General features: G+C 42.1%; 1 protein-coding gene across 1 annotated transcript; it reads right to left on the bottom strand.

The window, feature by feature from the left end:
* Positions 1–120: 120 nt before the first annotated feature.
* Positions 121–13,687, bottom strand: LOC311053305 (scavenger receptor cysteine-rich type 1 protein M130-like; the record flags this gene model as incomplete). Its single annotated transcript, XM_084068766.1, has 7 exons — positions 121–236; positions 980–1,291; positions 1,651–1,950; positions 2,035–2,340; positions 2,765–3,067; positions 3,775–3,807; positions 13,624–13,687. The coding sequence occupies 7 exons, from the start codon at positions 13,685–13,687 to the stop codon at positions 121–123; spliced, it is 1,434 nt and encodes a 477-aa protein (XP_083924892.1).
* Between the last annotated feature and the right edge of the window lie 9,882 nt (positions 13,688–23,569).

The following is a 23,569-nucleotide window of genomic DNA, read 5'->3' on the forward strand; positions in this document are numbered from 1 at the left end:
GAGCGATTGTTCAGTAGAAAAGGCTTATATAATGTCCATTCCAAGTTTTTGGTTGTGAAGTTAAACTTTGAAAACACACTTTTGGAGAGTTGCGTAGTTTTTTGTCTGTTTCCGGTCACCTTATATGGTCTTAAATGGGACGTGGAGCAATAGATAATGGACTGTGGGGTCATGGAGACTGCCTGCTGCTGTGGGGAAATTGGTCCCCTCCACAGATTGGCCGGCTCTGATGAGCCCTGTGACACAGGCAGTGGATTGGCTGGCTGACACAACCTGGCTCTCAAACATTGCTGATCAGAGGACTGTCAGCTTCGGCAGCAGAGAATCACTCCTCTCTCCTTTCACCTCAAATCAAAAGTCTGTGTTTTTCTAACCTGCCTCTGGAAGCCTTGAGAAAGACTGGGCCATGACCACCTCAGTTCTCTAGTTATTTGGGTTAGATTAGGTTTCCTTTGCAATTTATTGTCTATTTTTGGTACTATTCCTGAATTTGTTTGTAATAAATATATATTCAATTTTACATTCCAATTGTCCTTATGCATTTTAAGTTGCTTCCCCTAACCCTAGACTAGGGGTCTTAACAGTCGTTTTTTGCTTAGAGAAAATACACCCTCCTAGTCACTTTATTTACACGTTATTTACGACCAGCTTAGTGCATTGGGCCAAATATTTCTTCCATTGTAAAGTTCCCTTAGCTTAGAATCCCCCCCATCTTCTCGTCTATTCCCACTTTCCGTCATTAGCGGTTTCAGCGAGAAGAAGGAGAGAGGAGGGGGAGAACAAAAGTAAAATAAAAAATAAATAGGATTCTTTGTCCGAGGGACATTTTGTGACTGTAAGCCCTGTCCGGGCGGCGGCGGCAACCCATGCCTCAAAACAAGCACTTCTTTTTCAAATGTACTGTTTTCTCAAATATACTGTAAAATAGATAGATAGATAGATAGATAGATAGATAGATAGATACATCATTTTCTTTTACCTGAGCATGAGAGTTCAATAGTCATGTTAAGTGAGGAACTGTTTCTTGTTGAGTTTGAGATTATACAGTCCAGGAGAACAGACTCGTTGCCTTCACACTGGAACTCTGTGGTCCACATTGGAGTCTCCACTTCTCCATAGAGCGCCCCCTGGAGGACTGAAGGAGCCCCACAGCCAAGCTCCCTACAGACCACCTCTGCATCCTGCTGGTCAAAGTCATCTTCAAACACTGAGACCCACGACTGATTAGACTTCACCTCCACTCTGCCTGAACACAAGCTAGTCCCATTCACCATCACCAACTTCAGTGACTCTGGAGAGAGAGAGAGGGGGGGGAGAGAGAGAGAAGGGGGGGGAGAGAAAGAGGGGGGGGGGGAGAGAGAGAGAAAGAAAGAGAGGGTTAATACAGGGCTAAAGTGACACTATCATGATTCAAACATGGCAAAGATGGCCTGACATTGTGGTATCAGGATGACAACCTATGATAACTGCACTGTAAGATCAGAAACCACAAGTCCTGTTAGCACGCACACACGCATGCATGCACAGATAGACAGACAGACAGACAGACAGACAGACAGACAGACAGATAGATAGATAGATAGATAGATAGATAGATAGATAGATAGATAGATAGATAGATAGATAGATAGATAGATAGATTTGTTTTACCTGAACAGATAACTTTCAGTCTGTCAGTGAAATCACCAAAATCCTTTAGCGCACATTCCCTCAGCGAAGACTCATACCCAACACAGGAAGATATAATGCACCACCCACGTTTACGTGTAGAACCAGATATCCTTTCTGTTGAAACAGCAGAGCCACAGTCCAGCTGTCTACACACTACAGCTGATGACTTCAGGTTCCAGTCAGACCAACCGTCCACTGGTCTCCACTCTCCCTGGTGTTTCACTTCCAGTTTACCATTACAGTTACTGGTTCCTCCCACTAACCTGACATCATCAGGCTCTGTATAGAGACGAGAGTCAGCAGTACAAAAATAATAATACTTTCTTTATAAAAAAATGTTTAAACCAAGAGTGTGTCTTTTACCTGAGCAGGTGAGTCCAACAGCCGTGTCAGGTGAGCTGGTGTTTCTAGTTGAGCCTGAGGTTCTACAGTCCATGAGAGCAGACTCTGTGCCTTCACATTGGAACTCTGTGGTCCAGATTGGAGTCTCCACTTCTCCATAGAGCGCCCCCTGGAGGACTGAAGGAGCCCCACAGCCAAGCTCCCTACAGACCACCTCTGCATCCTGCTGGTCCAAGTCACCTTCACACACTGAGACCCACGACTGATTAGACTTCACCTCCACTCTGCCTGAACACAAACTAGTCCCATTCACCAACCTCACAGTGTCTGGGGATGGAGGGGAGAGAGAGAGAGAGAGAGAGAGAGAGAGAGAGAGAGAGAGAGAGAGAGAGAGAGAGAGAGAGAGAGAGAGAGAGAGAGAGAGAGAGAGAGAGAGAGAGAGAGAGAGAGAGAGAGAGAGAGAGAGAGAGAGAGAGAGAGAGAGAGAGAGACACACACACACACACACACATTTTTAATACAGCATAGAACTAGCTGCTCCATTTTTACTATTGTTGTACATGCGTGTCTTCCTCTTTTTAACAAAGTTAAAACATATTTTTACAACAAATATTTTATAGAAACAAAAAAGATAGTGTTACAGTACTGTCATCATCATGATTGATCGATGGCTCACTCAGTAGATAGATCGAGAGATAGATGCAATAACAGACTTTAAACATTAATGATATTGTTGAGGTAATTGTCTTACCTGAACAAACCACCCCCAGGCTGGCATGGGATGTACCAGACTCCTTCGTTACACAATCTGTCAATGAGGACTCAGACCCTACACAAGAAGTTGTAGTCAACCACACGGGTCGATGTGTTGACCCATCAAGCCACCATTCTGTTGAAACAGCAGAGCCACAGTCCAGCTGTCTACACACAACAGATGATGACTTCAGGTTCCAGTCAGACCAACTAATCACTGGTCTCTGCTCTCCCTGGTGTTTCATTTCCAGTATACCTCTACAGCTACTGGATCCTCTCTCTAACCTGACACCATCAGGCTCTGTATAGAGACAAGAGAGTAAGCAGTAAAAACAAAAAGTTCTCTCATTATGAAATAATATTTAAAACCAAGAGAATGTTTTGTATTTTTACCTGAGCATGTGAGTCCAACCACCTTGTTAGGCAAGCTCATGTTTCTATTTGAGCCTGAGGTTCTACAGTCCAGGAGAACAGACTCATTGCCTTCACACTGGAACTCTTTGGTCCAGAAAGGAGCCCTCACTTCTCCATAGAGCGTCCCCTGGAGGACTGAAGGAGCCCCACAGCCTAGCTGCCGACAGACCACCTCTGCGTCCTGCTGGTCAAAGTCCCCTTCACACACTGAGGCCCACGACTGATTAGACTTCACCTCCACTCTGCCTGAACACAAACTAGTGCCATTCACCAACCTCACAGACTCTGGGGAGAGAGAGGGAGGGAGGGACGGACAGACAGAGAAAAAGATAGAGAGAGAGAAAAAAAGAGAGAGGGAGAGAGAGTGAGAGAGAGAGACAGAGAGAGAGAGACAGACAGACAGACAGACAGACAGACAGACAGACAGACAGACAGACAGACAGACAGACAGAGAGAGAGTGTTGGTTTCTACCACCAACCTGACAACATCAGACACTAGAAGAGAGTGAACTGTACAAAAGTAATATTGCTTTCATTAGAATAAATATTATATAATATATGTAACATATTTAGTAATCTGTCATTGTTGTTTACCTGTTGAGTTCTGTGTTTGTTCAGCCTGGAGAGCTGGGGAGTAACATCAGAAAATAACAGTGTCACTCTAACATGAAGTATATGGATCCTCTCTATCAATACAGCAGGTAGTTTAAATCTTTAAATATGGGAGAAGATGTCCTTTATTTCTCCTGTTTCTAGTATGTATTTGATGTTCACAAGGTGGGAATGAGTTTCAATGTTCAAAGTGATTCCTTTAAACGGCTTGAAAGTGAGAAAATGTTGTTGTTTGTCACACAGCCAGAGTTTGTGATAATTGTATTTGGTAGAGTGTTGCTAGCTCTGACTACAAAGACAGAACCATCATTTACATAGAAAGCATGGCAGTTGTATGCCTCCGCAAACCATTTGCCGTTTACACCCATGTGTGTCCAGAATCATACAGTCTAGGTCACAGAGACCTTGACCTTTGACATTTGATTACCTATTTCTAATCAGTTAATTCATCCTTGAGTCCAATTGTAAGGAAATTCCCTCCAGGCGTTCCTGACATATTGTGTTAACAATAATGCGACGGACGGACAGATGGACAACACAAAAACATAACGCCTGTGTGATACGCAATATTCCCTCTACTGTAAATATAAGGAAATGTATTCATTTTACGGATGAATCACAATGTTCAACTTCAATTAATGTTAAGTGCAATCCTGAGAACCCTGAAAAGAGCTCTTTAAATAAAGTATGTCATTATTAACAAAGCGTATGAAAAATGCAGAAATTCTTCTGCTTGTTTGCTGGTACACAAAGCAATACAATAGTTTTCTATCCTGTGTCAGGTATGTTGCGTTGTCTTATGTAGTTAATGTCACATTGCACCTAGTTGTTTCCGTGTTGGGAAAAGGGGAGTCCATGCACTAAGGCAGTGGCTCTCAAAGTGGGGTCCGAGGGCCCCCAGGGGGCCCCCAGCAAAATTGGTTAATATAACAAAATCAAAATTTTAGCTTAACCACTTTAACCCTATAATAAAGAAATACATCACATGGATGCAACTGGGACGCATCATCAGTGTTGTAGCCTGGGGTCATAGGGTGTTTCGGGTCTCGCAACATACAACATACACCCTCGCCCAGGTGACCCAGCCAGGGTTGATCAAGCCCCGACTTACGTCCCAGTAGCACCCACGGTCAGTCCTATAGGGAAAGACAGGGCCACTCAGTCCACTTCTCCGGAAGTACTCTGCCGGGACTCGGGGAGGCTCTGGCACGTGGAGGGACTAGGCAATGTGGGTTGTCTCCTGGCCGGGCTCCTCCTTCGTCTCACCAGGTCCAGGACCTGAGCGCTGCGCCAGATCAGGTGCACCGCCCCGATCCAAACATTTCCTTCTGGCGTGATGGTTCCTTGGGCTGATACCACTAGATTGGTCTAATGGTATTAGCTCCGCTTGCATGTACGCTGGAATGGAATGGCCCTCCTAAAGGCCTCACCGCGGGTTTGTTGGGCTTCTTCTTCACAGAAGACACAGCATGGGGCGCTAACCCATACTGCTCCCGGGATGCCGTCTACATTCCGGCTGTCAACAGTCTCTCCTGTGGTCACCAAACTATTCCTGGTTGTCACGTAGTCTATATATTCCTATGAGCCACTATAAATAGAATAACTAATAAAGAAATACATCACATGGATGCAACTGGGACGCATCATCAGTGTTGTAGCCTATACATAGGCTATTTGAAAATAGACAATCTGCAAGTTCACACAATGCGACGGATTGTGAACTTGTTGATCTGCTATTTATTTTATTGAATACTTTTGAGTCATTTTAACAACGCAAATCTTGTATGTACTGTAGGTCCCTGGCACTAAATATCTTCAGAGGTGGGGGGGGGGGGGGTGTCTACGGTCGAGATGTGTATTTATCTATTCTGTGTCAAAATAAACTCAGCCTATCCATTAAACACAACGCAGAAAAAAAGCCACGCTGGTAACACATCGTCTCTGTCGGGTGGAAACCTCATTATGTTCAAAAATGTTACATTTCTGGATTTCTGGATTTCTGGATTCTGGAGGCCCGGCAGCAACGATGTACAGTATTTTAGTATATTAGGCTCCATGATAAGTTGTTTATGAATAAAATGCGACTAATGTGTGTACCATGCACCTGGCAATAACACAAAAGTCCACACGGATGACAAGCTCAAACAACCCTAAAACACCCTAATGAATAAAATAAAATAAAACAGTTTCCACGGCTTATCATGATGCCAATATTCACTCTACATACGTTACTTTTACTCCACTACAATTATTTGAAAACTTTAGTTACTAGTTACTTTGTAGATTTTGATTATTATTACAAGACATACATTAATCACTTCAGCCCTATAAACATTTCGGCCATTTGAAAATAGACGATTGACAAGCTCACAATGTGACGCATTGTGAGCTGCTATATAGATCTGCTAAAAAAAATAGTGCTTTTCCCACCACTGCACAATATAATAATTGCATATCTACAACCCAATGACATAGTGACATAGTGGATCTATGCCACACACCAATGCTGCCACAGCGGGCATGGTGCCACAATGCAACTGTAAACAATAATAAATACAATACGAAATAAATGAAACCAACACACAACTAATGCCACAAAACAAAAGAAAACATTTAGATTCTGGAGGTGTCTGAGTTGAATGTGTCAGTTAACTTTACACATTTTGTAGCTGCACTACGTAACTTTCCTCTTCTACCAATTTGAACCCGGTTTCCTGCGCAAATGCTGACACTTTTCCCATTGAGCTAATAGAGCCGGCCTGCTTGGTCAGGGGATGAATTGAATCTTGACCATCAGGTCAAAATTCATGTCAGATCCTGTGTCTAGGTGAGACGTGACCTTTGACACGATCTAAATGTCTCTATAGAAGAGCATTAAGACAAAATACAACCACCCCAAATTGTATAAGTTATATTGTATTAACATTCTCTATCATACAGATTGGACAAAATTGCATTTCATTCATAAAGAAAAGGTAACATATTGCCGTTTAAGTTAATATTATAAATAGGCTACACCCCAGCTCTAACACACACACACACACACACACACACACACACACACACACACACACACACACACACACACACACACACACACACACACACACACACAATAAATAAATCAGTGTTGTTAATGCTGTTTTCTTTTTGGTCATATAGTATGACCAATGCATGCACGCACGCACACACACGCACGCGCACACACACACACACACACACACGCACGCACACACACACACACACACACACACACACACACACACACACACACACACACACACACACACACACACACACACACACACACACACACACACACACACACACACACACACACACACACACCGCAGCAGTCTTTCTAATAATAAAGCACCAGCAGTTAGTAAATGTGTTTTACCATCAGGGGTCCAAGACCCCTATGGGTCTATAACTCTGAGTGTACTAATGGAATGTATTTGTTTTTTCTTTGGAACCCCAAACTACACTGTAAAATTATCTGTTTTAATTCAACTAGAGTGTACACAGGCCCATTTGGCTCCATGTGTACACTCTCAGAGTTACAGACCCGTAAGGGTTAATTTGGAGAGATGGAGGACCCCAGACCCGATGTTGAAAACAAGTGATATAAGTCATGGTTCTCTGAGGTTTCTGCCGTCAACCTGTCTTTTATTCACTGAAACAGGAGGCACCTGTAGCCTAGACATTTTGGTGGTACAGGGTCTTGCTCAAGGGCACTTGAACAGTAACTACTAGGAGGGGGGAGTTTCTCATTCTCTTCGCCACTTAAACTTTCACAGCTCAACAGGAGATTCACGAGACCTTCCTTTGACTCGCTCCAAGCGCCTGCTGCTCATAATTTCAAAATAAGTACATTGGAGGGGTGTCCCCAGATGACAGTGAAGTGACAATTTAAGGACTTTTAAGACCTTTTTAATACCTCAAAAAGAAAAGAAAAATACCATGACTGCATCAAAAGTAATCAACAAACTATACTATAAAGATTGGCCAATATTGGACAAATAGTCAAATTATATAAGAAAGAGGCAAACATTTTGAAAATAGCCGATCTACAAGCTCACAACGCCTCGCAACGCTATACAAACAATACTATAAAAATTGGTCAAACATTGGCCAAATTGTCAAATAATATAAGAAAGAGGCAAACATTTTGAAAATAGCCGACGAGGCGTTGTGAGCTTATAGATCAGCTATTTTCACAATATGTATCTGTGGAACCGAGTCAAACTCAATGTAATGCCTCAACTCCTACAATTCCAAGTGCTTGTCAGGGTGGGGGGTCCCCTGTTCAAATATGATTATTTATGTGGGGTCACAGCCTGAAAAGGTTGAGAACCACTGCTTTACACCACTGGTAATGTCTATAATGTCTTGAGGTCACATCGGTGGAACACTGTACGAGGCCTCCCAATAAATGTAAAAAAATAAACCACATCAATCAACAATTGTGTCAATAAAACAGAGTCGTACCTGAGCTCCAGACCAACACAGTGAACAGCATCAGTGTTAGAACCATCTCTGAGGATCCAGTCACACTTTAGTCTGAACTACAACTCCACGGGACACTTTCTGACCAACAAATGTTGTTGTTTTTTTTGTCACGTCAGCTCTCCTTATGCAGCCGATACACACGTTCTCATTCTATTGAATGGGCTTGTTATCACGGCTATCAACCCATACGTGTGTGTCGGTTGTCTTATCTCATCATCATCAGGTGATTTGACAGTAAATGCACACCTCTCTCTTGCTGACAGGATGCTGCTAAACGTCTTCACGTGCCTTCTGAAATGGTAAATGCTACACAGGACGTGGTTAATTATTTTTAGTCCATCTGCATGTCTGTACAGGTTGGCTGCCTGCTTGAGGGAAGAAGAAAAAAAGAAAGAAAATAGAGATTTAGCCTATGCATCAAAATGGCATGTGTTCTGTTTTGACTACGGTTCATCGTGTTTTCCTGGTGTCTTAGTTCTCTTTAATTAATATTACTTTAATATTTCCTTGTGTTCCTTTATGCTGTATTATGTCCTTATTTCCTACTTGACTTGAATTCCTGTAGATGGAGCATAAGGCCACAGCAGTGTACTTTTGGGAAGGACCGGTGTTGGACTGTAGCTCACTAGGTGCTATAGTGCAGTGGTTCTCAAACTTTTTCATCTCAAGGACCCCCAAATTGACACTTATTAGCCCACGGACCCCCATTCAAAATGTATGCCAGGGACCCCCATAAGAGAAGATTTTTCACTGCCAGCTACCAGTGATTCTCTTTTAATTTCAAGAGGACCCCCAGTTTACATGCATTAGGCTACGGACACCCATTTAATGGCCCTGGGACCCCAATTTATATTGTAAAATCAATGTTAATTTAACCCTGGCCCTGGGACCCCAATTTATATTGTAAAATCAATGTTAATTTAACTCTGAGAGTGTACAAATGGAACCAAATGGACCCTAACGGGTCCATTTGGTTCCATTTGTACACTCTCAGAGTTACAGACGCACAAGGGTCCATTTGTATCAACAGTGTATAGCAGAACCGTGTAAAAAAAAAAAAGTATGATTAAAATGTAATTTTGTCCAGTCTGTATGGTAGAGTATGTTAATATAGTAAGGTTGTATTTTGTCTCCCTGCTCTTCTATTGAGACATTTAGATTGTGTCAAAGGTCATGTCTCACCTAGACACAGGATCTGACATGAATTTTGACCTGATGGTAAAGATTACATTTATCCCCTGAGCAAGCAGGAAGGCGAAACCAGGTTCAAATCCGGGGTAGAAGAGGAAAGTGACATAGTGCAGCTTTAATATATACCAAACCAACTAAATACTGATCTCTGCTTTACTTTCCAAATGATTTTTGTGATATTTCCCTTTTCTAAACAATATTGCACATAGTGTGTGTGTGTGTGTGTGTGTGTGTGTGTGTGTGTGTGTGTGTGTGTGTGTGTGTGTGTGTGCGTGTGCGTGTGCGTGTGCGTGCGCGTGCGTGTGCGTGTGCGCGTGTGCGTGTGTGTGTGTGTGTGTGTGTGCGTCATCATGTGTGCAGGCAGGTTAAATAAGTTCATGGACAATATGAACCACTAGAGGGCACCATTGGATTGTATTTCTTCTTAATGGCTCTGAAAACCCTACCATTTTGTCACATGATCCGTGTGATCCTGTAGAGTTTGAATAACCTCGCTTCACCAGTCTTTCCACCTCGGAGGAAAAGAGTTTGAACGACCAGGCACTTTAAATACTGTGACTGATACATGTGTGGCTTTGCATTTCTCAGTCAAATGAAACAAACCCAAAGAGTGATGAGTGTACTGTAAATTCTCCTCATTGTCGTGATAGTTATTGGGGGTAAAATGAGAAGGATTAAAATAGTTGAGTATGAACTGTTTCTCTCTTCAAAGCTGTGTAAACTGCTCAAATATATTCTCTGTCTTTGGACCATGGCTGCTCTGCTCATGTCCACATCCTGAGGTAAATGAAAGTGTCTTCGTTGTTTTTTTATGCTTCTGTTCATGTATTTTCATTTATGTTGGGGGGGGGCTTTTCTGCCTTTATTTAGGATAGTACAGTGAAGATAGTACAGTGAAGATAGGACAGGAAACAAGGAGAGAGAGAGAGACAGTGAGTAACACACAGCAAAGGCCATTGGGCTTGGGAATCGAACCCACGACTCACTGTCAGGCTGCATCAGAGCCAATGAGTGGTATGCGCCTTACCCAATTAATTTATGTTTGAATAAACAAATTAATTCATTTAGCTCAGCCTTTTTTAATTTCCAAAATGTATGATGCATTAGCCACAGAGCCCCATACAATGTATATCTCCCCTCCCTTCTCCAGCTCCACCTCTGGTGCTACTCACTCACTGTGCCTTGATTGAAGGACTAGTGATTCCACCTGGGGTTCCCAGCTGTGACTTTTAGAGTTAATTGTGTGTCCTCACAGCTATTTACTGGACTGTCTGTTTGTGATGTTGAGTTTGTCCTTGTTTATACATGCAAGTTGCAGTGGTGTCAGACATTTGATGCTTCAGGAACCCTGTGTGTAGGCCTATTGCGTTTCCAATTCCCGGTTACTCACTCCCAACTTGTAATGGGTTGACACAAAACATAACCACTTAAACCTTCTAGTCCAGACTTGGGAAACTACACTGTAATTGGACCCCCCCCTCCCCATCTACACCAAATATTGCCAAAAATAGCCGATCTACAAGCTCACAATGCTCTGTAATTGGACAGCTTTTTTCCCCCCATGTACACCACATGCTGTTGCCAAAAATTGCCGATCTACAAGCTCACAATGCGAAGCATTGTGAGCTTGTAGATCAGCAATTATTTTAATATGGATGCTGGGGTTCAAGATCTATCACCAGCTGCTCCTGGACACCCTTGCTGACCTCGGCATCGCTGGGACGGCACTAAAGTGGTTCTCCTCCTACCTGACTGACTGGACCTACAGTACCAGGTTTCTTGAGAATGTTTGCTTTCATCCTCCCTAACCGGGGTCCCCCAGGGATCTGTACTTGGGGGGGGGGGGGGGGGGGCTCTCCTTTTCTCCCTGTACACTATTATCTCTTGGCTCCATCATCTCTGTTCACAAGCTATCGTATAGAGAGAATAGTCCCCTCTCCTTGGGGTTTCTTTTGTCACTTTTTGCACTTTTTCATGAAATCTTCCCCCTGCAGTTACCCATCCTATAACCACTAGGACATTGGTTCTCAAAGTGGGGTCCGGGGACCCCCAGGGGTACCTGAGGGGGTTCCAGGGGGTCCCCAGCTAAATGGAGGATAGTTAGGAACCAAATGGACCCTTGTGTGTCTGTAACTCTGAGAGTGTACAAATGGAACGGGTCCATTTGGTTCCATTTGTACACTCAGAGTTAAATTAACATTGATTTTACAATATAAATTGTGGTCCCAGGGATATAAATGCCATTAAATGGGTGTCCGTAGCCTAATGCATGTAAACTGGGGGTCCTCTTGAAATTAAAATGGTTGAGAATCACTGGTAGCTGGCAGTGGAAAATCTTCTCTTATGGGGGTCCCTGGCATACATTTTGAAATGGGGGTCCGCGGGCTAATAAGTGTCAATTTGGGGGTCCTTTTGAGATGAAAAAGTTTGAGAACCACTGCACTAGGAGCAGTGAGCAGCCACTTCTACGGCGCGGTTAAGAGTCTTGCTCAGGGACACACGTTGCTGGCCCTTGGCCTGTAATCAAACCTGGGACAACCAGGGGCTCTGGCTCCCCAGGCGGGCTCACTAACCACTCTATGGCTGCCCCTGTCACTGTTATGCCAATGACACTCAACTGTCCCCCCCTCTGCCACTCAGGTGGAAGAGCACATCGCTGCACGTCTGGCTGACATCCTCACAGTGGATCTTCTCACCACCTCAAGATGAACCCAGCCGAGACTGAGCTTCTCTTCTGACCCAGGTAAGTCCTCCCCCATGGAGGATTTAAACATTTACAGAGACATATCTCCCTGGTGGCTTCGGGTTCCAATGGCCTTGGTGTGGTCCTGGACAGTCAGCTCCCATGCAGAGTGAGTGAGTGGTGTGCCATCAAAGACTTGGGCAAAGGCCAAGTCTCTTATTGAGGGGTTCCTGACCACTTGGTTTTGACCGTTGTTTTAGCATTTTATTTTTGCACCTTCATTCATAAGTTCCCAAGCACGGTTTGACAGTAGCCCTCTCTGTAGCCTACAGGTCATGGTTCCAACACTACGGGCACAAGCCGCATCGTTGTCATCTCCAGTGGCCATATGGACTTATACTGTATAGGCAGTGGTGTAAAGTATCTAAGTACCTTTACTCAAGTACTGTACTTTAGTACAATTATTAGGTATTTTTACTTAACCCGAGTATTTCCAATTTTCAATACTTCAACTTCTACTCCACTACATCTCAGAGGCAAATATTGTGCTTTTACTCCATTATAATTATTTGAAAACTTTAGTTACTAGTTACTTTGTAGATTTTGATTTTGATTACAAAACATATACATATACATTAACCACCTCAACCCTATACATTTTGGCCATTTGAAAATAGCAGATCTACAAGCTCACAATGCATTGCATCCTGACACATTGTGAGCTTGTAGCTATGGCTTGTAGATCTGCTATTTTCAAATGATTTTTCTACATTTGAAAACTTTCTGCACAATGAGTACTTTTACTTTTGGTACTTTGAGTACATTTTGATACCAATACTTTTGTACTTTTACTCAAGTATATTTTGAATTACGGACTTTTACTTGTAACAGAGTATTTCTATATTGTGGTATTGATACTTTTACTTAAGCAAAACATGTGAGGACGTTTTCCACCACTGACTGTGGGTACTTGACACTGGACTTCAGGCATTTTGGCATTTCCTTCTCCCCAGTCCTCCAGACTCTGGCACCTTGATTTCCGAATGACATGCAAAATTTGCTTTCATCCGAAAAAAGTACTTTGGACCACTGAGCAACAGTCCAGTGCTGCTTCTCTGTAGCCCAGGTCAGGCGCTTCTGCCGCTGTTTCTGGTTCAAAAGTGGCTTGACCTGGGGAATGCGGCACCTGTAGCCCATTTCCTGCACACGCCTGTGCACGGTGGCTCTGGATGTTTCTACTCCAGACTCAGTCCACTGCTTCCGCAGGTCCCCCAAGGTCTGGAATCAGCCCTTCTCCACAATCTTCCTCAGGGTCCGGTCACCTCTTCTCGTTGTGCAGCGTTTTCTGCCACACTTTTTCCTTCCCACAGACTTCCCACTGAGGTGCCTTGATACAGCACTCTGGGAACAGCCTATTCGTTCAGAAATTTCTTTCTGTGTCTTACCCTCTTGCTTGAGGGTGTCAATGATGGCCTTCTGGACAGCAGTCAGGTCGGCAGTCTTACCCATGATTGCGGTTTTGAGTAATGAACCAGGCTGGGAGTTTTTAAAAGCCTCAGGAATCTTTTGCAGGTGTTCAGAGTTCATTCGTTGATTCAGATGATTAGGTTAATAGCTCGTTTAGAGTACCTTTTCATGATATGCTATTTTTTTGATATAGGACTTTTTTGAGAAGGACCTGTAGGTGATGGAAGGCAGAGAAAGCAACAAAAACATGGAAGTCAACCACACACACTTTTGAACTTCTTCTTGGTTTGTGTTCATATTCCAAGCATCTACAGCAGTAGGAGCAATGTCACAATGTGTGTGTTCTCCTGTGTGTTCTGTGGATGAATGAACACGTTTAGCCTTGTGATGATGAGTTATGAAATTATTCTCCCTGCAGGGCGTGGAAATGTAAGCCCAGATTAATGGTTCATTAGAAATGCACCATTATTCATTCTGTGTAATTAATTAAGCCTTGATTTAATGTGTGTGTGTGTGTGTGTGTGTGTGTGTGTGTGTGTGTGTGTGTGTGTGTGTGTGTGTGTGTGTGTGTGTGTGTGTGTGTGTGTGTGTGTGTGTGTGCTTGTGTGTATTGTACATTGCAACATTGCAATGAGTATGTATTATGTGGTGTTGTGTGGTGTTGCTCGATTTGTGTTCCTGTGACAAACAGAGCACAGTTATTTAATAATACATCACGCCGTTTCAACAACTGATTAGGCTAAGCTAGCAACAAGTTGACTTTTATTCCTCTCTAAAAAATATGATCCCCATGTTTGCCGCATCTCAGTAACCTAATGAACCCCGGGCCAATCCATGCCTGAAATGAGAGGGTGCGTAAGGCCAGAGAGCTCTATGCTCTTTTCCCCACCAAAATATATTTTTATGGTCACCAAAGGATACTCATGAGTATCACTGTGCTGTGCATGCACCTTAGCTTTACCTGATGAGCCTCCAATAAAGCCTCTGGACAAACCAAGCGCTGGTGGATCATGGTCTGCATACAGTCCATGTCCATCAGAGCTTGGTGTGTAGGCCTACTCCCTTGCATACGTACCAGTATGTAGTATGCTGCAGTACCCCTTTTGCACCAGGAGAGGGCCCTTTGAAGCCTGCTGGTATATAGGCTCTGCTAACTCTTCAGATAGCAGAGGTAACAGGCACACGGCCTTCAGCTCTTCTGTCCATCCACACCACATTGCTGTGGATTTAAAGACCTTTCAGTGGTCATTGTATCAGTGTGCAGGTTAAATAGGCTGCCAAAGCTCTCTGCTGCTGCGCTCTGATCCAGAACCTCAGCCTCAGTACAACATACAGACACGGCTAGAACACACAATAAATAGTATAATACAGTATAACCTGACCCTGTGACATCATCACCTGATCTGCTGCAGACACCATGCCTCCCCCGCTCACAGATGGCCCCTAGACCAAGGGTTCACAAACTTTTCAGGCCGTGACCCCCCAAAAATAATCATATTTGAACTGGGGACCCCCCACCCTGACAAGCACTTTGAATTGTAGGAGTTGAGGCATTACATTTAGTTTGACTCGCTTCCACAGATAGATATTCTGCTATTTTCACAATGTTTGCCTCTTTCTTATTTCATATTTGGCAATTTGGTATTCAACATGTCTTAAAAGTCCTTAACCCATTAAGACCTGAAGCCTATTCTGCAAATATTTTCTTCTAAATCAGTAGTTCTCAAACATTTTCATGTCAAAGACCCCCAAAATAATATGTATTTTGCCACGGACACACCAACTGAAAACCTTTTGTGCCAGGGACCCCCAGAAGAGAAGATTTGTAAAGAGAAAACAAGAGAAACACTTTCAAGCTTTTTTTTTTAAATGTGCAAAAATAGCAGATGCACAGCGCGTCGCTTTGTGCCGTGCTGCAAGCTTATAGATCTGCTATTTTTTAATGGCCAACGCTAAAATCTAAAATGACACGGATGCTTTCTCGGTTTTAATGTTTCAATGAAAGACATGAACACTTCACAACAACACAACAATCTTATGTTAGTGCTAACTCACAAAACACAGGCTTGATCACTGGGGCACATTAAAATATTTGGATAAAATATGTGAAAATCTAGATATTGTGTCAGATGAAAGTAAGGATATATTTCTTCTTGGCGACCTGAATATTGACTGGTTTTCATTAAATTGTCCATTACGTAACAAATTAATCTCTATGGCTGACGCCTGTAATCTTACCCAGGTTGTAAGTCTACCCACACAAATTTCTACATCCATTGGTGGTATTAATAAGTCAACCTGTATTGATCATATTTTCACTAATATACATGAGCTGTGTTCACAAGCTGTCTCAGTGGCAGTGGGATGCAGTGACCATAATTTGATTGCTTTAACAAGAAGAACAAAAATGCCAAAGTCAGGGGTTAGGATAGTTTACCGGAGGTCATATAAAAGATTTAATGCTGACTTGTTTGTTAAGGAAGTTCAAGATTTAAAGTGGTCTGATGTATGTCAGGAAAATGATGCACATATTGCTCTGAAAATCTTCATGGATAGATTTGTGAGGCTTGTAGATCAGCATGCTCCACTTAGAAAGAGGTCTGTGAAGGGGAGTAGTGCATCATGGATTGATGATGAGTTAAGAGCTTTAATGCAGCAGAGGGATAGAGCTAAGGTATCTGCAAATAAATCTGGGTGCCTTTCAGACCGACATTTTTATTGTAAGCTGAGAAATAAAGTTACTAAGTTAAATTACATTAAAAAGAAAGAATATTTTAAACATAAAATCTGTAATTCTGTAAATGACAGTAAAAAATTATGGAAAACTTTGAATGAAATTATGTGTAAGAAGTCACGCAATTCTCAAATGTATGTTGAATGTGCAGGTCAATTCATCACCAAGCCATATGATGTAGCTAATTACTTTAACAACCTCTTTATCAATAAGGTTGAACGTTTGAGATCTAGTATGCAATCACATGATGTCAATTTAACATGCAACACAATTAACAGTATTATGGGAGATAAAACATGTTCTTTTACTTTTGATACGGTTAACCAAGACACTGTGGAGAAGATGTTACTTTCTCTTTCAGATGACACTTCCCCTGGTGTAGATCATTTAGATGGAAAAGTGTTCAAGATTGCAGCTGGGTTGCTTTCTAAACCAATATGTCACATTTTTAATAGATGCATACTGAGTGGGAGCTGTCCGCAGCTATGGAAGGAGTCAAAAATCATACCCTTACCTAAAGATTGTAAGGCTGGTTTTACAGGATCCAACTGTAGACCTATTAGTATACTTCCTGTGCTTAGTAAAATACTTGAAAAAATAGTTTTTAATCAAATGTTTAATTATTTTAACAGAAATGGTTTACTTACGAATGCACAGCATGCGTACAGACCAGGGCACTCTACTAGCACTGCATTAGTGCATATGACTGACAAATGGTTAAAATCTATGGATGACAGCAACCTAGTTGGGGTTGTTCTCCTGGACTTTACTGCTGCTTTTGATGTCATTGATCACAGCATTCTGGTAGCAAAGCTTAAATGTTATGGTTTCTCACCCTTATCGTTGGCTTGGATTGAGAGCTACCTCTTTGGCAGAACGCAGCGAGTATTTTTTAATGGTAGTTTTTCAACCAGCGGGAATATGTCGTGTGGCGTCCCGCAGGGGAGCTGTTTAGGTCCACTTCTATTTTCAATTTTTATAAATGATTTACCTTATGTTGTTAAAAACGCTGATTTAATTATGTATGCTGATGACTCTACTTTGTTTTGTTCATCACCATCTTCAGTTGAGCTGGGAGAGAATCTTCAGGTTGAGTTGAATAACATTACTAAATGGGTACGAATGAACAAGCTAGTATTAAATATTGCTAAAACTAAATCCATTGTATTTGGGAGTAGGTATGCTCTTGCTAATGCCGCTCCACTAAACTTACTTGTAGACGGGATATCAGTTGAGCAGGTAGTTAAGACCAAATTACTTGGTGTGAAATTAGATAATTTATTGACTTGGTCTGATCAGATTGATCATATTGTTTCGAAGATGGGAAGGGGCATTGCAATTTCAAGGAAATGCTCTGCTTATGTTCCATCTTCTGTCATGAGTGATGTTGTTCGGTCACTTGTTTTGTCACACCTGGAGTATTGCCCTGTTGTTTGGTCAAGTGCTTCTGAGAAACATATAAAGAAACTTCAAATAGCTCAGAATAGAGCAGCACGATTAGTTCTTCATTGTTCTTTTCGTGCCAATGTAAGAAAGATGCATAAACAATTATCGTGGTTAACAATTGAGGTTAAATTAAAATATTGTCTTTTGTTATTCATGCTTAATGTTATTTGGAACAACACACCACACTTCTTTCATGAACAGGTACTATATTCAGGTTTCTGTCATGGACATTTCACTCGTCAAGTGAGCTCAGGTCATCTGGTAGTGCCAAGCCACAACCTAAATAGTATGACGAGAACTGTTCATTATAGAGGTTTTTCAGCTTGGAATATGCTCCCCATAAATGCTAAGCAAACCAGAAGTAGATTTTCTTTTAAAAAGTTACTTAAACATAAATTGAGTCCTATATAGTTGTAACTTGTGTTTTTCACAATTTTTGTACAGTAACATTATTGTTTTCTGTGTATTTTGCGAACAATCTGTATTGTGACTTGATTGGTTATTGTTGTTTCTGTTTTATATGTAGAGTGACTTATTTTGCCGATAATTATACTTTGTCTGTTTTTTTCTAGTTATATTGCACATTTTTAACTATTGTCTGTTTTTTATTGTATACATGTTATGTATGTGAGGACCCCAGGAAGACTAGCGACCACTTTGTGGAAGCTAATGGGGATCCTAATAAAGAATAAAGAATAAAGAATAAAAAGGGGACGCCTTCATTGTTAGAAAAACAAATGAATATATTTAAGTCATTTCATGTTTTATTAGATACAAATAACCATGGTGTAGGCTACACACTTATGAGTGTAATTTGAAGGATTAGTGTTTTTGTGAGTGTTGATGAAATGTGAAGCTGTGTCTCAAGCACACAGTGTACAGACCAATATTAATCTAGCTCATGAGTTGGATAAACTGACATCCATGCTTCACAACAGCAGTGTGTTGAGAGAGGATGACAACACAACACAACACAACACAACACAACACAACACAACACAACACAACACAACACAACACAACACAACATCCTCTCTCAACACACTGCGTTGTGGAACATGGATGTGTTGTTTTGTGTGTTCCTCCCTGCAGGGCGTGCTGTACAGGCATGCCTGAGTAACAGAATGCCTATGAGATCATATTACATCCACTGACCTAAGTTGAACTAAACAGCACTGAATGCAACATTTTGATTGGCTGAAGACAGTTCCTCTGTTCATTGGGCTGAACTGCATGAGGAAACAGGCAGTTTTCCCAAATAGACTGACACAGGCAGGAGTGGCTGCTGTAGCATCTCGGGTTGGAGCACCGCTTCCGTTCAAGTAAAGATGTAGAGAGAGTAACGGTGGTTTCGGAAAGTGACCTTGAGTTTGAACTGAGTTTGAATTTGATGAGTTGGGAGTGAGAATATGTTATGCCTTGAATAGTGCCAACTAACAAATAATCACACAATTCAAGCTCTTCCAGTCCTTCCTGAAAATGGGAACTATAATATTGTTTATGTAGATTTGTCTGTGGCACTTGATATAAATCATTCAAATGATGCAGATCAGATGTTTGTGTGTGTGTATATACTGTTTGTGTGCAAGCATTCAATAATTATACGTGTGTGTGTGTGTGTGTGTGTGTGTGTGTGTGTGTGTGTGTGTGTGTGTGTGTGTGTGTGTGTGTGTGTGTGTGTGTGTGTGTGTGTGTGTGTGTGTGTGTGTGTGTGTGTGAGAAACAGTGAGAGTGGAGCAGGGATCGCAGGCTGTCAATAATTATATGTGTGTGCATGCATGTGTGCGTACACAGTCACACACACAGACACACTGTATGTGTGTGTGTATATACAAGGTCTCTGCTTGACACACCCTGCTCAATCTGATTGCCATGGTGATCCTTTTTTAAATGTTTGGGTTATCTAATTTAGCTACAGATATATAGAACTGTAAATGCTGCTGTCACATTACAAGCTATATAACATCAGCCAGTGTTGTTTCAGTTGCGTAATGAAGGCAATGATGACTATGAGCAGTATGTGCTTGATGTGTCAGGGGTTAATTCTAAGAAGCCACATTTATGCTCAGAGACGAGCATCCTGTTTCCATCTAGCAGAAACAGCCCAGTGTCACCTCTTGATCAGGAAATGATAACCACAATGACCTACATAAACGCTCTGTATAACTTTAGATTTTAGACACTGTGTTCCAGATGGTTGCAAACATCTAAACTAAAATAGACCAAGACACAAAGTTGTTGTGTATTAAATACTTTAATCTCACACTGTGTGCAGTGGTGAATTTCCATCATGACACTTATCATACCCTCTATGATGAGTGTATGATCGTGGGATGGTTTGATCAGTATAGCTTCCTCCTGCCTTCAGCCTCAGGGAGAGGTTGAACTGGTGCTAGAATGGTGCTGCTAGCTACCCAGCACTCTAGTGTGAGCCACTCTGTGACCCTGGGATTGGTGTTGTCCAGATCCGTGGCCTTGTTCATGACGATCCTGGAGAGTTGTCTCCTCACTTGGTTGTAAATATCAGGGGTGAGGGAGGACCTTGTACTTGTTGCCTGGCTGTGTGTAGGGGAGGGGTGGAAACCGATGATATACTTTGTACTTCCTGTGGTGGGGGGCTATGACCCTGCTAAAGGGTCAGAGGCCGCGCCCCTGGAATCCAAACGCCGCCGCTTTTTCGTCTCGTTTATTTACGGACGCTAAATTCTTCTGTTTTAACTCTTTATGTGCTAATAAATAAAACTCAAAACTCAAACTCAACAATAGCTGATGACCCAAGACGATGATGAGGCACCTTAGCATGTTAATTCATTAGAAAGATGAGGCGTTATAGTGACTCACCTTTAACATTTATATAGGCTACTATATAATTATTATATAAGTTGGGTCAGGGTGGCATATAGACCTACTTATTATTATCCTACAATTTAGCATCTGCAAAATAAACGAGACGAAAAAGCGGTGCAATTACTTCTGACTAAACCTTTGGTGATGCCTCATCCATTCATTGGAAAATCGACCATAAGAGAAAGGGGGGAAATAATAACTGTGTGAAAGGCAGCCGTGGAGGAGGGAGGGAGGTGTGTTTGAATGGGGACGCCAGGGTCAGCAGACTACAGCCCGGGCAGCGTTGCCAGGCTCTGGGGGACTGGGAGATCAAACCTGTTAAAAAACGAAAACGGTTCATCTCATTGGCTCGTTCCAGGGTTCACTCTGACACAGAGCTAGACTGTTTGTATCCTGTGATCCTTTATCAACTCCTCCCACACCTCTCTGGAGCTGTTGTCATGCAGCTTGACCTCCAGTTTGTCCCTGTAGGAGTCATTGACCTCCAACAGGGCCTTTTTCAGTGACCTTGACCTCCTGTGTACAGTGTGTAGTGTGCCATGGAAACGCTCTTCATCCTGTTAAACAGGGCTATAATGTTGTTGTTCATCCAGGGTTGTAGTTAGAGAAGCACCGATGCGCGTGGTAAACATTTTATTGTTCAAAAGCAACAAGGTATTGTCTTTCCTTTTACACACAAAAATATCAGTCCGAATTCATTCATAAAAGTGTATATTTTTGTCTCTCTCTCTGCACACACAATAGCTGTACTGTCAGTTGCAGGACGGTGCTCTAAAACAGTGAGAAAGCCTCTGAGTCGTTGCTCTGTGTCTGAGGATGTTGTGTCTAAATGCTGCTGGTTGTGATCATAGGCCTGGCCGTGCACTGTGAGTATTCAATGTCACTAAACTAACACATCACTCACTCAGGTATTTTGCTGCCTGACACTTTCTAGCTGTAGCAACTACAAAGGTCACCACAGCATTAACACAAACATTGACATCTCTTTTTAATTTAATTATCTTTTTATTGGTTTTAAGTAGTTGAGTCTTTTTGTGTGTTATTTATTTGCAGAAGTGCAAAGTGCAATGATGAAAGTAGTGTTAAAACGGTATGCTCATGTTTTCACATTGGTTATAATAAGTCAGTAAGGTATTACAGGTACAAGTATTTTACATACAAGTATTTGGGTATCTGTCTAGACAGCACTCAGTCCTCTCAGCATATTGACAGGTTGAGGTTACAGTAAGAACATTGGGTTTCTTTACAGAATCCACTCAACTTTCAGCTCATCTTCTAAAATAACTCTTGTGCAAATGACCATCCTGTTTGATTACAGGGATGTCATTTACAGATCGGCATGCAAGGGCTCACTGCAGAAACGTGATGTTGTTAAATATGCTCCTTTTAGAACACTCCACTGATCTATATTCCTCTGTAAACTCGTCATCTTGGACACATTCATTGCTTCGTGTTCATACAAGACTCTTCTCAGTTTGCTCCACTTTAATGTGTGTCATGTGTTGCATACGTCATCTGCTGTGTACACCACAAAAACATTCTTCATTCAGTCAGTCATCCTGCTGCAGCCAGAGACTGGAGCGACCCGCAAAAACCTTTACAACTAGACAGAATTAGCTTTAAAAGACCTCCTCTCTGAGAGATGTTGCTGTCCCTTAGACAGTTAGCCGTACTTGTTTTTATTTGTGCTTTGACTTTAAATAAGAATGCAAATGCTGTTAGATAAAGAAAGAAAGAAAGAAAGAAAGAAAGAAAGAAAGAAATGCTGCCATATCACAAGCATCAATCATCCAGTATTGTTTCACTAATAATGTAGATGGTAATATTTTATGAGCAGTACTGTATGTGCTTGATGTGTTAAGACGGACATATTGTTCATTGTTACAGCTGTAGTTTTTTTTTTCTTGTTTCCTGTTCTCGTCTGTCTCTCCCCCCCAGATACTCTGTGTGTGTGTGTGTGTGTGTGTGTGTGTGTGTGTGTGTGTGTGTGTGTGTGTGTGTGTGTGTGTGTGTGTGTGTGTGTGTGTGTGTGTGTGTGTGTGGTTTTACCAAGAAACAAGGGTACTTGTTTGCAAGTACGTTTAACAAAGCACAGCAGCAGATTCTCAGTATTTCAGTCTTGTGTGGGTGTAAGAGCTTTGAGGTCATGGATAAAACCTCTATCTCATGCATGTCACGCTCAACAGTGTGAGCTTGCTACTCACAGTACATTCTGTGGATGGGCGTTTCAAATTGTATAGGGCTCATCTGTTAATCATTATGTAGTGAAACATTGACTGGCTAGCAAGACTAATCATTATCATCTGCACAGCCCTGGCCTCTATTCTAGCCTCAATATCTTTGCCTCCTAAAATGGTTGTCCCCCTCCACCACCGAAAACAAATCTATAAATGCACAAAATGTCTCTCTGTCTCTGTGAGCGTGTCCCCTACATAACTCGAGAACTGTCCAACCGATCGAACTTGACTTGTGTATCGCCAAGGACTGTAGTGTTGAGTGGGAAGTGGGTTAGGTTAGCGGTTGTTTTGAACCATGAATCCACAATTCTGTGTCTGTGTGTGTGTGTGTGTGTGTGTGTGTGTGTGTGTGTGTGTGTGTGTGTCTGTGTGTCTGTCTGTCTGTGTAAAACAAAAGAGAACACTAGGCGCATTTTGGGTTCCAGTTGCAAAATACTTTATTGCAGTACTGTGACATTCCTCAAACTCAGTGTGTCCCAAGTTATTCCCATACATGGAGATCCGGCCACACACATAGCCTTCAACAGGTGAGATGTTGTGCCAGCTGTACCACTTTTCTGTGTTTTAAAGTAAAAAAAGAAATGGTGTTGTACGGACTTTTTTTTTTAACTGTTACTCTTTGTCCAGCACCAGCGATGAACTGGATGTTTACAACCCACT

Source organism: Gymnoscopelus microlampas (genome assembly GCF_963454915.1).
Source record: "Gymnoscopelus microlampas genome assembly, chromosome: 10".
Classification (NCBI taxonomy): Eukaryota; Metazoa; Chordata; class Actinopteri; order Myctophiformes; family Myctophidae; genus Gymnoscopelus; species Gymnoscopelus microlampas.